Genomic DNA, 15,288 nt, shown 5'->3' on the forward strand with positions numbered 1-15,288 from the left:
TATATATGTATGTATATGTATATATATATAATCACTTTAACTAATATCTAACTAAATGATTAATTGCCTGTATTCATTGTAATATAATTATTGTGTCTTTGATTGACAGCTCTTTTACATTCTCTTGCTTTAGACTGGTACAGCCTGTACTGATGTTACTTGGTATTCGTAGTTTCTTCTACAATGTTTTCTGTTTCTTGGACAAGACATTGAGGTAAAATGTGTCCAAATGTAATTCATAAACTAACTACTAAGTGCCATTACCATTTACAGTACCAGGAGTATGTTTTGGTCACTTTACAGTGTTCATGTTAATACATAAGAACAATGTATTCCTAATAAACAAACATGTAGGACTACTTAATGTGAACCACTATTCTAAATCAGATCTACAAATCTAAACAAATCTATTCCCTTCCACTTATAGAAAACTATTTTTGTGCTATAGGTAGGCTATTTTTCTCTGAGGAAACTCTTCTGGCCTAATAGTGTTTTTGGTGGCATTGTTTGGTCAGAGTGTGTCTTTTCTCAGCTGTGTTTTTATTCAACAGGTGCTTAAAAAAAACTCAATTTTGTTCAATGTGATTAATGAAGTCTCTTACCTCAAAATAAATGTGATAGTTTCATAGATTTTCCTTAACTATTTAAATCAGCAACATTTTTAAAAGGATTCAATGACAAAGTAATTTCTCGAGGTCTGAGGTTTGTGTTCTCTGGAAAGCAGATTTGAAAGCCTACTTAATACTATTTTTTAATTTCCTATTGCCTATTTAATGAATATGATTCATATAGAGCTTATTTATTAGTTAGTTAGTTAGCTACTGCTCTGAAAGAAGATTTTAACCTGTGCCTTGCCTTCTTAGTATTTCCTGTATGTATGTATGTATTTTTTTGTATTAGTATCAGTATTAGTATTATTAATTAAAGAACAACCATTTTCAGACGTGGTGTTTTAGTTTCTGTCTGAGTAAAATAAGAAAAAGAGGCTCACATTTCATTGTATTGTAGATCATGGTGGATCACTGGCTGGCTGCCCTCCTGGTGCCCAACATCACAGAGCCAACTGAAGGATGCAGAAGAGAAGATGTTGCAGTGTGAGTAACTGCCATTGTGTCCTTTGTTTGTATCAATTTATCCACCTTTGTCCTAAACCCCATGACCCCTTAAGTTCGCTCTATGAATACAATAATAAGCATTTTCAAAAACTGGGTACAATGAGGTGACATTATTTTACTCACCCTTCAACCATCGATCATTAAAAGGAAATTTAAAGGGTTAGTTCACTCAAAAATGAAAATTAGCCTGTGTTTTACTCACCCTCAAAGCATCCTAGGTGTATGTGAATTTCTTCTTTCAGACGAATCCAATCGGAGTTATATTAAAAATTGTCCTGGCTCCTCCAAGCCTTTCGGGATAAGCGGGTGCTTTTTGTCAACAGTCCAGAAGACGTGAAATAAAGTGCACGCATCCATAATAAAACGTGCCTCACACAGCTCCGGGGGGTGAATAAAGTCCTCCAGTAGCGAATCCATGCATTTTTGTAAGATAAATATCCATATTTCAAACGTAATAAACACTTTTTTTTCACTTCTGCTGACTGTTGAACACGGAAGCCGTTCCGGCGGATGACGTAAGACGTCGGCGTTGCATGATTAGTGACGAACGCGGAGACAAAAAAAAACAAAATGCTGTTCACGAAAAGCACAAAACGAGGATTTGTAAAGAAAAATGTCGGAGGATTTCAAAATAAACCAAGAGGAGACTGGTTTTCCTTTGCTAAAGTAAGGAAACTTTGTTTCCTTTGCTCCTGCATTTCTCAGAGGCACGACGCATACGTCCTACGTCATCCATCTGAATGGCTTCCGCATACAGCGGAAGTGAGAGAAAAGTGTTTATTACGTTTGAAATATGGATATTTATCTTACAAAAATGCATGGATTCGCTACAGGAGGCCTTTATTCACCCCCCGGAGCCGTGTGAGGGACGTTTTATTATGGATGCGCGCACTTTATTTCACGTCTTCTGAACTGTTGATAACCAACACCCGCTTATCCCCATTGAAAGGCTTGGAGGAGCCAGGACAATTTTTAATATAACTCCGATTGGATTCGTCTGAAAGAAGAAAGTCATACACACCTAGGATGCTTTGAGGGTGAGTAAAACACAGGCTAATTTTCATTTTTGGGTGAACTAACCCTTTAATAGTGTAAAAGTATAAACAAATTACTTTCAACACACCATTAATAACTCCCAAAGATCCTCCTTCTATCCAGTGCATTCCAGGGAATTATTCATGGTTTATATCGTAAATTAAATCGGGAGAGCAGACCACAAATGTACAGTATATGTTGTCTTTCTTCGTTTACTTACAGCGGAATACAAAGGAAACATGAAAATAATCAGAAGGAAAATATTGCAGCAAGCTGAAAAGAGCTTTTCTATAGATATTGTTGTTATACCACATAACATTAATATACCAAACATAACGTTATTTTCCTAACTTCTGAAAATAGAAAATGAAAATTTACAGCCCATTCAGTCAAAATGATGGATAAGGAAATAGTGCAATCTTAATCTCATCTTTTTGAGTGGAACTTCCCCAAAACAGAAGTGCCTCCCATAATTTAAAACACAGTAGGCTCGTTAGGAAAAAGGTGGATAAAATCAGGCTAAAATCAGGATAGCTTTTCAGAATCTAAACTTTCACAATTTTAATTGTTAATAGAAATAGCAAATTGTCTCTAAAGTTATATTATCCACATAACTGATGATGATCAATATATATTGATATAGCTAGCTTTTAATTTAGTTTTGTTGTTACAATCAATCATTTTATATTGTACATCATATACAATATAAATTGCCATTCAAAAGTTTGCCACTTTTTAAGATGGTTTGAATGTTTTTGAAATAAGCCTCTTGTGCTCACCAAGACTGCATTTATTTGATCAAAAAAAGTGAAGTGATAATGAAGTTTTAATTTATTAAAAAATAAAATAAACAAATAAATAAATAAATAAATTAAAGTCTGGTTCTCTGTAAAGGAGAAACTTACTGATTCCCTCTCTTTTCCTTTTATTCCTATCAGACATCACAAGCAAGTTCTGCAGGCAGTTTGTCCACATATCTGACAAAAACTCACTGTGGACATTGGTATTCAAGGGGCCAATGGAAAATAAGACCCCTCTGGTGCTGCTGCATGGATTTGGGGGCGGTGTGGGACTCTGGGCGCTGAACTTGGACTCTCTCTCTCAGCAGAGGCCCGTTTACGCCTTCGACCTGCTGGGCTTTGGTCAGAGCAGCAGACCTTGCTTTAACACGGATGCACAGGAGGCTGAGCTCCAGTTTGTGGAGTCCATCGAACAGTGGAGGGAGAAGCTGGGCCTGGAAAGTATGATTATGTTAGGCCATAACCTAGGAGGATATCTGGCTGCATCCTACGCAATCACATACCCAACCAGGTTTGTAACTAAAGAGAAGAAAAAGAGCTCAGCGTCAGTGAAGTATACTTATCATGGTCTTAAAGGGTTAGTTCACCCAAAAATGAAAATTCTGTCATTAATTACTCACCCCCATGTCGTTTTAAACCCGTAAGACCTTCGTTCATCTTCGGAACACAAATTAAGATATTTTTGATGGAATCTGAGAGCTGTCTGACCCTCCCATAGACAGCAATACAACCGAAATGTTCCCAAGTCCAGAGACGTAGCAAGGAGATCGGTAAAATAATCCATGTGACATCAGGGTTCAACCGCAATTTTACGAAGCTACGAGAATACTTTTTGTGAAAAAAAAACACTTTATTCAACAATTCGTCTCCTCCGCATCACCCTGTAGCACCATTTTGGAGAGTATCAGCTGGACATAAGCAGCGTATGCTGTTCTGTGTCAGCTGCGAGTAAGGTCTTACGGGTTTGAAACGACATGAGGGTGAGTAATTAATGACAGAATTTTTGTTTTTGGGTGAACTAACCCTTTAATGCCCCCCTTGTAAGCATTAAGTTTTTTGTGCATTTTGTGCATCCCAGAGCATTTCAGAAAAATAACATGTATTCACAAATATTCACATATTATATGTTGTTGAAGATGTTGTAAATTTCTTCTTACAGACAAAGAGTAACTATTTTTCTAAAAATCATTTTTGGGTGAACTATCCCTTTAAAATAAATACTTAAAATGTGCAAGCTTATTTCTACAAATGAAGAACATTTGATTAATTTACTAAAAGTCGCAAATGTCATATTAATTGATGATAGTTTGTTGCATCATTTTATGGTCATGTATCATAATCGTAAACATAATAATGGTTCCGGAAGAGCTTAAAACATGTCAGAATTTGAGATTTGACTGTCTTGCATTTTATGCACGTTTTCATGCAATGGCAATTTAAAGAACTTCAACACAGTCACAACAGAGAATTACATTGCTCAAATTTTAAGGTAAAACATAACATATATATATATATATATATATATATATATATATATATATATATATATATATATATATATATATATATATATATATATATATATATATATATATATATATATATATATATATATATATATATATATATATATATATATATATATATATATATATATATATAGCTAAACATTTAGTAGTTATGTGCATTTTCCCCCATTGTAGTTCTACTTCCATAAATTCAAATTCAGATTTATCATTTGCAGTTCTGTATACTCTAATCTGATTTTAAATCAGCCCTTTGATGAATAGAAACTCATTTCTGTGTGCTGTTGTGCTGTAATTGTGCACTCTAGATGCAAACCACTTTTCTTCACATCCTTCCTGTTTCCCTATTTCCCACAACCTTTATGTCTGTCAGCAGTTTGATCTCAGAATTTGATTCAAAACTATTTTTGTTAGCATCAGATTTCAACAGCATTAGAGTTGTATTTTTGCTTCTATTATATCCACTAAGATTTTTATTTTTATATTAAATAAAAGTGTGCAGATTACTACCAAAAAAATAAATAAATAAAAGTTGCTTGAAGTTGACCATAAAAAAAAAAAAAACACTAAATGGGGTTGTGATCAGTTAAAATATGCCACTGACTTATTACAGCATGTCATTCTTTTTACACACTGTCCAGAGTAAAGCACCTGATTCTGGTGGAACCGTGGGGTTTTCCAGAGCGTCCTGACCCAGGAGACCAAGATAGACCCATTCCTGTGTGGATCAAAGCTATAGGGGCAATGCTGACCCCATTCAACCCTCTCGCTGGTCTGAGATTGGCTGGACCTTTAGGTAAGATTTACTGTAATCTGAGAGTGCAAATCAAAAGTAATAATGAGAAAAAGAGAAATGATAGCTTAAGGCTCAAGATGTGCTTGTATATCTTAAATGATGTGGAACACCATTTGATAAAGACTGCCATTAATGAAACCCAGGGACAGATTTAGCCAAGATGTTGTGCTTGCAATTTCACTGAAATTATTCCATCAGTAATTGGAGCATGTCACTTATCATGCCTCATACCTGTCTCATATCTCATACCTTAAACGCATTGCCTTCTGAGTATATGCTGCTGTAAAATTGTTTTGCAAGAACAAATTGGCTTTGGCAATAACCCTAGAATTTTCCAGTATCTGAATATTTGTGTTTACAATATACAAAACATATATATGTTTCATATCGTTCGGACATTTTTTATAACCTTTTTTAAAACAGAGCAATATATATATATTTTTTAATTTGCCCACTTTATTAAGACAAACAACAACTATATATATAGGCATATATATTATTTTTAACAGTCAAACACAAAATAAAATGTAAACAAGTATCTCCTTTCTTATGTTTTATATGCTGATTAAATACGTTTTAAGGAAACTTTTGACTTGTTTCCCGAGGCCACAGGAGGGCGTAATGAGCAAAATAATGCAGCGCATTAAACTGTCAATTCAAATAACTGTCTATAAAAACGTGCATAACGTCTAAATTAACATATATAAAACAAATATAATTTTGTAAACTGCATAAACAATTATGAACAAAACAGCACAATGTGTTTATGCATTGCTTAGCCTAATACAAAGAGCCAAATCGCCGATCACACAGATTGCATTACAAAACAAATTCGCGTTGCGTTTTCTAAACGTTAAAACTGTTTTAACTTTGAATGGCTTTCTATACATCTCTTCTGTGAGACGCGAGTGCAGCAGTCATATTTGTCCGTCTAAAAAATGCGCTGAATATGCATTCTGTGTGAATGGCTTGTTTTCGGTTTTAAGCCATTCAAGATCTTCTACGCATTGAGCTACTATATTTCTCTAATATTTTGAATGAATAACACAGCAACTGCGCGTCTCGTGGGCTAGACTAACAAAGCATTAAAATGCAACGTCACTTACATCATCACCGCATCTTGCGCGCCACTGATGACGCTCCCTGACGAACTCCTAACATTCGATTGTACCATTTTTGCATTCAGATGCAAATGTTTATTTTAAATTCGACTAATATTAATGTTTTTATTCACAATCTCCTCATCACAGGCAGGCACAGCACTCAATTCAGCATGTGTTCGTGTTTGTGTGAGCTGTCTGCATCACTCATAGCACGTGCCTATATCATGCGCTATATTGAAATTTTTTTATATTGTTATCGATGAAGGTTTACCGTCGATAAATATCGATACCGTTTTATCGCCCAGGCCTAGATAGTATTTCATTTCTCTTTCCCTCTTTTCCTATTTTTTACATGATAATGTTTGATCTTGTTGTATCTTAATTTTCAGATCGGTCCAAAAATGATGTGTCATCTCCGTTTTCTTGAGTGCTAGTTTAGACAGAAAGTCCCCAGTATTTTAGGAGTAGCATAACCTCATAGCCAGAAATCCCCTGACTCAGGATGGTTCTAACATCACAAGCAAGCCCAGACAGAATCTACTTTTTTTCACAGCTGAGTATATTTGCTGATTTTTTTAGGGATTTATAATTGCAGATTGTTTTAGGGAAATCGGCATAGTTTTGTTAACATAGCTGAAAGTGTTAAACAGAGCTATGATTACTATACTATTATTAGTAACTGAAAGCTACCAATAATCAAATTAGCTAGAATAATTAACAAACAACCCAATAGTAATGTGCAGTGGCTGAATGTTTTTTTTTTTAATCAAAGGAGGAACACTAAACTGCAGATTCTTTTTTTTTCTTTTTAACTGTTAAAAATAGCCTCCCTTATTAACTTTTAGACAGAAAAATTAAGAAAATTACAATATGAATATAATTTCACTTACCTACCACAAAATCCTGACTGGCACTGTCTGTTTCACTGTTTAATGAAAATGATTGCTGTATGTCCAGCTTGACATGGGTCTTCAGTTTGAATTTGTATTTGTTTATTTATTTTTTGCTCAAATGGTATGGTAAATTTGTTTGCAAATATTCAGTATTTCTCAAGTCTCATGTCTATTTGTATGGTGCTTTTCACAATACAAACAGTTTCAAAGAAACTTTACAGAAATGTATGATGTTATTGTTATTAATTTATTTATATCTCCATGCCTTAGTAGTCGCATTTAGCAGATTAGAGCTGGAAGATTACATTTTGCGATGATACAAGCAATCAAGCAGCTGAGATATGCTTTATGATACCCTACACGAGTATACTGTATGTATGCAGATAAAATTGGACATTTAAATATCCAACTTTACATTAATAATTTTTTTGCAATAATATAATTTGCAAACAATCATGCAGATGAGATTTGCTATATACTATAAATCGCATTACCTTAGCATACTGTATGTATGAAGGTAAAGTACAATGTACTATACTTCCAACTTTTAATATACTGCTGGGCAATAATATAGTTATATATTGTAGTCATATATTTACATTTTTCGACAAAATAATAATCAAGCAGATGAGATTTGCTATATAATGCATACCGTTTAATGTTAGTGTGTTGGATTATAGTTTTATAATTTGTTTTACCATTTATAATTATGTAGTTGTCTTTATTGCCAGCGGTTCAAATGAATATAATGTAAATTACATTTCTGCAATGATTGGTTGATATATCAAGAAAGGCTAAACACCTTTGCATTTTGTACTCTAGTTGCTGAGAAAGTAAAATAATCAATATCGGTTGCATTGGCAGTAATTGCATCAACATTACAAACAAGAAACACACATTCTGGAGACATAAAATGAATAATTTGGAAATTTATTAACAGGAAATTGTTCCTCCATTTTCCACCTCAATATTTTGAGTAGTGTGTGCACCCCTCGGGATGAATTGGACGTCCAATTCCTTGGAAATCTGCAGAGACATTAGTCACTGACTATGGAAACATGTGAAGTGAAGAATTGATGATAAGATGAAAATTGAATGGGTTATAATATTTATGGATAGATCGATTTCAGGTGGATTTTCAATTTTTAGTTTTTACAGATGTGTGTTCACATTGTTCTGTAGGCCCTACTCTTGTGCAGACTCTGAGACCAGACTTCAAAAAGAAATTTGCAGCTGTGTTTAATGACAACAGAGTGACAGAATATATTTACCATCTTAATGTCCAAATTCCAAGGTAAAAAATCTATCTATCTATCTATCTATCTATCTATCTATCTATCTATCTATCTATCTCCATTATGCTTTTGTTGTGAATGGCCTAGTACAAAATATATATGTGTGAATGTTGAAATGCTCATAATGGTCGGTTCTTTGTTATGATTCAATTTTTTTAGCGGTGAAACAGCCTTTAAAAACATAACCATTCCATATGGCTGGGCAAAGAGGCCCATGCTGCAGAGAATTGGCCTGATTCACAGCGACATCCCCATTACGGTGATCTATGGCTCACGCTCCAGCATAGATGGCCACTCCGGCAATTCAATCAAAGAAATGAGGCCAAACTCCCATGTAGAGATTATTGTGAGTTCTCTATTCACTGCTCAACACACACTGTCACTCATAGAGACTTTTGCATTGCTTTAAAGAGGTCATATTTTCTTGAGGTATTATGAAAACATACTGTAACTTTGCAACATCACACAGATGAATGCATTTGAACACATGGCTGCCCACATTTACATTGCTTATGCTGTATTCAGAAACTTGGCACACCTAGTCACAATGAGGTATTATGGAGAAAGTGTGTAGCACCTACACTCTGCATATGCTTCTGAAGGATCACACTGTTCCAAATGAGTGACTGAAGTTTATTTTTATCAAGATCCCTTGTCATTGTCAGAGAGGCTATTATTGAAGGATGGAGCAGTTAAATTTTGAGACACACTGGTGTACGAGCAACACTGATGCAAAGGGGGTGATTTTTTAAAGGCAACATGACAGTATTTCCGTTTTAGTGCCAGATATAGGCATAGGATTATGGAATTTCACAGACATTGGGAGCTTTGACTGGATGATATAGCTTTCGCAAGTAACTTCTTAATCCCAGTGGGAGTTAAATTTGCAAAAATTCTAATAGATTAAAATGTTGGGAGCAAGCAGTCTTGTACAAGTACAATTTGTAATTGCTTGAATTGGCAGTCCAAAAACAAAGGTATTTGTACAATCAATGAATGCGCTTGTGTTTCAGACTGACTCCTCTCACCACAATAACGTAGAGCTAATTAGTCTAGTTCTGCAATGCCATTGTGTAATCTTCAAGCTATTGGGAAAGTTAGTTATACAAAAAGAGCCAAGCGAAAATATTGCAATGTTTTACATCACAATCTGTGGCAGTGGTTCAAAATAAACGGCTACAGTTTATTATGGCTCTACTGATACACGTATTGCATTGTTTTCTTGGTATTCTTAGGCTGTGCCTATGTACTAATATTAAACTACATGCATTGGTTTTAGGCCATACGAGGCGCAGGACACTATGTGTATGCTGACCAGCCAGAGGATTTCAACCAGAAGATACTTCATGTCTGTGAAACAATAAGCTGAATAGTGATGATGAAGGTACATGCTATCAGGAACTCTTCACACATGGCTTTCTGCAGAACTGTGTATCTCCACATCAGCTTGTGAGCAGCAGATTATCTTCGTGGCATCCTAATTTTGAACCTGAGAGTTTGAAAGCCACTTGGTTTGAAAACCATATGTTTGTTTTGCACCACTACTGATTTTTTTTAAGCATTTTTGTGAGTTTGCATGTCACGTAATTATGATGATATACTGATATGAAAAAAATTCAAATGTTTATATTTAAAAAAAATGTGATCTTTGATTTTGAAGGTTTTTAGCAAATATTAGCTTTATTTAAATAGAACTTAATATATACGTATAATCCACAGACAAAATTCTCCAAATCAGAGCTGTTAGGCATTAATTTATCATTTAAAAAATCCCTTGTTAATTGTTTTCATTATTAATATTTTTATACACTTTTTCATCTTTTGTGTTTCTAAACTATCATGAACGTTTTATGAATATAGACAGCAATGATTGTGTTTTAGAGCTTTTAAAACCTTTTTGTTTGTTTTCTACCTCATGAAACTATAAAATCGGATTAGAAGGGAGACAGACATGTGGAGCAACAGAAAGCAGATGTGTTCTCTGGTCCTGCTGTTCACTTAATGTGTAACCTGAACATTTGCAAAATCTTTTTTAAGTGTCTCGGTTTCCAAAACATTTATCAATTTTGGCACTTAAAATCCATCTTGCCCTGCAGGCTGGTGTTACAGTTTTCACAAATGTTAAATAAAGATACTGAGCCCCAGGTCACAGCCTGTTAAGTATTCAGGCAAAATAAATGCATAAATGCAAATAAATGGGCATTTGTTTGTAAGGAACAGTGATTTTAATGTCAATATAGTTTTAAATTAAATTGTGGGTGTCATAAAGAGTTTGTAAATAACATTTGTTCGGATTTATAGTTTTCCAGTTTTGTCCAATCTATTTTTCATGTGCCAACTCAAGATGTCTATTGTTAATTTTAATAATAATAAACTTATTTTATGAGTCTCTTGAATACAGCTGCCCCCTGTCGTAAGGGCCGTATGAAACACACTCGTCATTGTGGCCAGATGGTTCCCTGGAGACCAGGTGGAAAACCTCTCATGATTTACAGGTCATATTTTATATTGTACATTAAATGCCTTTTTTATCTTACTCATGGTTAAATGTTTAAATATTCCTTACATAGTTGTAACATTCTCCATTTGCAGAAATTTCGTAGGCTTTCGTCAAAAACTACTGATACAAAATGTTCTTAGGATCGAATGGTCTGTACATAATGTCTGTTCATATCCACAAGAGGGCACAATGTAACACTGCAGGGATGTTACCGCCCTGCACCACCCCCACCAACACACACACACACTCCATGCAGTTAAATCACATACACTTACTGACACTGACTACAGAGTCAATGCAGTTAAGCATCAAGGGCAATGTTAAGCTATTATAACATCCGCTACATCAATAATATGACCCCCCCAGCTCAACCCTCAGGAAGCACTTTATAACTGCACTTCCTGTGCATGTGGTAACGCTGAATGACCAAGAGTGCTTTACTGAATTAAACTAAAAAGCACATTTTAGCCCTGAAAGTACATGATAGTCTCGAATGGTGCATCACAAAAATTTGCTGATAAGACATGGAAAGATGTTCTCGGAAACCTGCGTTCCTAACAGAATGCAATTTGACATATTTACAGAGAAATACAGAACGGTTTTATTCATTTTATTGATTACAGTTCAGTACATGTATTGAAAGCTGGTTTATGCTCACCAACACTGCATTTATTGAATTAAAAATGCAGCAAAGACGGGATATTATTAAAATGTTAAATCAATTTAAAGGAATAGTTCACCCAAAAATGAAAATTCTGTCATTAAAGGGATAGTTCACCCAAAAATGAAGATGTGATGTTTATCTGCTTACCCCCAGGGCATCCAAGATGTAAGTGACTTTGTTTCTTCAGTAGAACACAAACGAAGATTTTTAACTCAAACCGTTGCAGTCTGTCAGTCGTATAATGGAGGTGAATGGGAATCACGGCTTTGAGAGTAAAAAAAAACATACACAAACAAAACCAAATTAAACCCTGCGGCTCGTGACGATACATTGATGTGTAAAGACACGAAACAATTGGTTGACACTCCTAATTGAGTGTAGATAGAGTGTCAATGGTCCATTTGAGAGATAGGTGGCGATAAAGCACTTATAAGTCTGCAATCCGCCGTAAAGCAAGAAGAAGAAGACACGTCATGCGCCGGCAGTCAAGGACGTGCTCAGGACATTTCAGACATTGCAGTGCATCAGAGGTAAAAAACGATATAAATACTGTTCAGTTTCTTGCACAGACCGATCGTTTCGTGTCACATCAGTGTATCGTCACGAGCCGCAGGGTTTAATTTGGTTTTGTTTGTGTATGTTTTTTTGACTCTCAAAGCCGTGATTCCCGTTCACTTCCATTATATGACTGACAGACTGCAACGGTTTGAGTTAAACATTTTCGTTTGTGTTCTACTGAAGAAACAAAGTCACCTACATCTTGGATGCCCTGGGGGTAAGCAGATAAACATCAAATTTTCATTTTTGGGTGAACTATCCCTTTAATTACTCACCCTCAAGTCGTTCCAAACCTGTAAGACCTTCGTTCATCTTCGGAACACAAATTAAGATTTTTTTATGAATTCCGAGAGCTCTCTGACCCTCCCATAGACAGCAAGAATCCTAACACGATCAAGGCTCAGAAATGTAGCAAAGACATCATTAAAACAGTCCATGTGACATAAGTGGTTCAACTGTAATTTTACGAAGCTGCGAGAATACTTTTTGTGTGCAAAGAAAACAAAAATAACGACTTTATTCAACAATTCATATCCTCCGCGTCACCCTGGCGCCATTTTAGAGAGTAGAATGTAAACAACGTATGCTGTTCTGTGTCAGCTGCACCACGCGGATACGCTGTTTACGTTGTTTACGCTTTGATCTGAACGAAAACAACGTATCCGCGTGGTGAATGGGTTACGTGTTTGGAACGACATGAGGGTGAATAATTAATGACAGAATTTTCATTTTTGGGTGAACTATCCCTTTAAATAACTGTTCTATATTAATATAATTTAAAAAGTAGTTTATTCCTGTGATGGCAAAACTGAATTTTAAACAGCCATTACTCCAGTTTTCAGTTTCACATGATCATTCAGAAATCATTCTGTAATTCTTTATAGTCTTTATATAATTCTAAATATTTATTTTATATTTTATTTTATTTTTTTAAATGTTGTGTTGCTGAACATTTTTGTGGAAGCCATAATAATGTATTTATTTTCAGGATATTTTGATAAATTGAAATTTCAAAAGAACAGCATTTATTTTGAACATAAATTTTTTGTAACATTATGAATGTCTTTACTGTCACTTTTGATCGATTTAATGCATCTTTGTGAAGTAAAAGTATTGATTTCTCAATCTTACTGACATCTGAACGGTAGTGAATACGTGAATATGAGAAGAACTGACTTATTTTAGATAGAGAACTTTAAATTACACTTATTTTAGAGAGATGTCTATGATGTGAAAGCCAGTATGTTTAAGGAGTAATTTATCCAGACTCACAGTATATAAAACACTAAGCAAAATATACCTAGATAACATACTGGTTTTGCGACAAGTGGACATTCGATGGTCTTCTCACAAGACCAATGGAAAAGGATTTGTACGCTGACATCGTAGCTCATGTGACAATGCCAACATGGTGGTCATAGCATGTTCATATTGTGTTCATACTATATACATACTTTCAGAGCCGATCCTCCCTATACGCAAAATACGCAAGCTGCGTAGGGCCCCCGAAACACCAGGGGGCCCCCTTGCTCTCAAAGATGATTTAATTTTAGTTTCATTTTTGAATTTGGCCAGCGGTCACGAAAACATGAAGGATAATTTCTTTTAATGCGGTGCACTGTCACCCTTTCTACGTAAAAATCAGTTAAATCATGTAATGTGAATGTCCTACAGTCTTGCTCCAGACTAAAAAACTGAGTTGAAAGCGTACAGAGCCGCGGAATAGACACTGTTTCTCAAGCGCTTTCCGAGAGGGCGATTCGAGACAGAGTGAAACACGGACAAATGCGTTTCATTCATTCGTTCATAACCACTCATACCCCACTCCACCAACCCTCTCTCAAGATTCTCTCAAGAAACATTTCTTATTATTATCAGTGTTGTGCTGCTTAAAGGGGTCATATGATGCTATTTTAAAGATCATTGTTTTGTGTATTTGGTGTAACAGAATATGTTGACATGCTTTAATGTTCAAAAAACACATTATTTTTCAAATACTGTACATTATTGTAGGTCCTCTATGCCCCGCCAATCTCAAACACGTCGTTTTCAACAAAGCCCCCTCCTTTGACAAGCGCAGTCTGCTCTGATTGGCCAGCTGACCAAGGAAAACTTGAAATTGCATCATATGACCCCTTTAATATTTTTGTGAAACTGTGATATATTTTTTATATTATATTAAATATCTCTATTGTAACTTTTTGATCAATTTAACATGTCTTTACTGAATAAAAGTATTCATTTCTTTCAGGGGAAAAAAATAAATAATAATAAATTTTGCTGCTATTAAGGTGGGATACAGGTTTGGTGGTATGGGTAGGTTTAAGGGTGGGTTAAGGTGTAAGGAATGGGTCAACAGTGTAATTATAAATGTAATTACAGAAATTAATTACAGATATAATTACATGCAGGATTTTTTTTTTTTTAATTATAAGTACAATGTAAAAACATATATGTACACAATAATTGCATTGTATCAAATGATTAATTTAAATGCAAGTATATAGTAGTTAAGGCCACCTAATATAAAGTGGGACCACATAATCTTACTGGCCCCAAACATTTAAAAGGTGTACCAAAGGAATACGTCCACAGCCAGAAGTCAGTGATTTCACTAGGAGCACAAACATTTCCCATCAAATTTCTCTAAATTGTCAGGGAAATGCTATTCACATTCATTTCACATTAACATTCATGCCATTGTGTCTATTTTTATTTCTATGTATATATGAAACATAACTGAAAGCTCAAACTAAATTTTATGAGTTGGGAGACTTAAGTGTAGATGTAAAGAAGTAAAGACATTTTTCAAAAAGATATTTGCGTTTTTTAGTCTGTAAAATGAAAGCCAATGTTTTATCTTGGTCCCCATTGACCGCCATTGTAAAAATTCTTCAGAATATCTATTTTGTGTGCAAAGAACAAAAGTCATTCAGGTTTGGACTGACATGAGGCTGTATAAATGATGACATTTTTTGTGTGAACTGCACCTTTAAGCAATGT

General features: G+C 34.9%; 1 protein-coding gene across 4 annotated transcripts in view; it reads left to right on the top strand.

Moving 5' to 3' along the window:
• Nucleotides 1-11,039, top strand: part of LOC107657580 (1-acylglycerol-3-phosphate O-acyltransferase ABHD5-like) — a 12,850-nt gene extending 1,811 nt beyond the window's left edge. The window contains exons 2-8 of one of the 4 annotated variants that reach the window (XM_016445733.1): nucleotides 110-214; nucleotides 1,009-1,094; nucleotides 3,089-3,461; nucleotides 5,118-5,272; nucleotides 8,451-8,562; nucleotides 8,723-8,909; nucleotides 9,843-11,039. In XM_016445733.1, the coding sequence (XP_016301219.1) occupies nucleotides 110-214; nucleotides 1,009-1,094; nucleotides 3,089-3,461; nucleotides 5,118-5,272; nucleotides 8,451-8,562; nucleotides 8,723-8,909; nucleotides 9,843-9,932 (1,108 nt within the window). In that variant the 3' untranslated portion in view covers nucleotides 9,933-11,039. The remainder of the gene's footprint in view (nucleotides 1-109; nucleotides 215-1,008; nucleotides 1,095-3,088; nucleotides 3,462-5,117; nucleotides 5,273-8,450; nucleotides 8,563-8,722; nucleotides 8,910-9,842) is intronic. The other 3 variants (XM_016445734.1, XM_016445735.1, XM_016445736.1) reach the window with 3 other exon arrangements.
• Nucleotides 11,040-15,288: the final 4,249 nt, after the last annotated feature.

This window comes from Sinocyclocheilus anshuiensis, unplaced genomic scaffold (assembly GCF_001515605.1).
Source record: "Sinocyclocheilus anshuiensis isolate Anshui unplaced genomic scaffold, SAMN03320099.WGS_v1.1 scaffold251, whole genome shotgun sequence".
NCBI classification, from domain to species: domain Eukaryota; kingdom Metazoa; phylum Chordata; class Actinopteri; order Cypriniformes; family Cyprinidae; genus Sinocyclocheilus; species Sinocyclocheilus anshuiensis.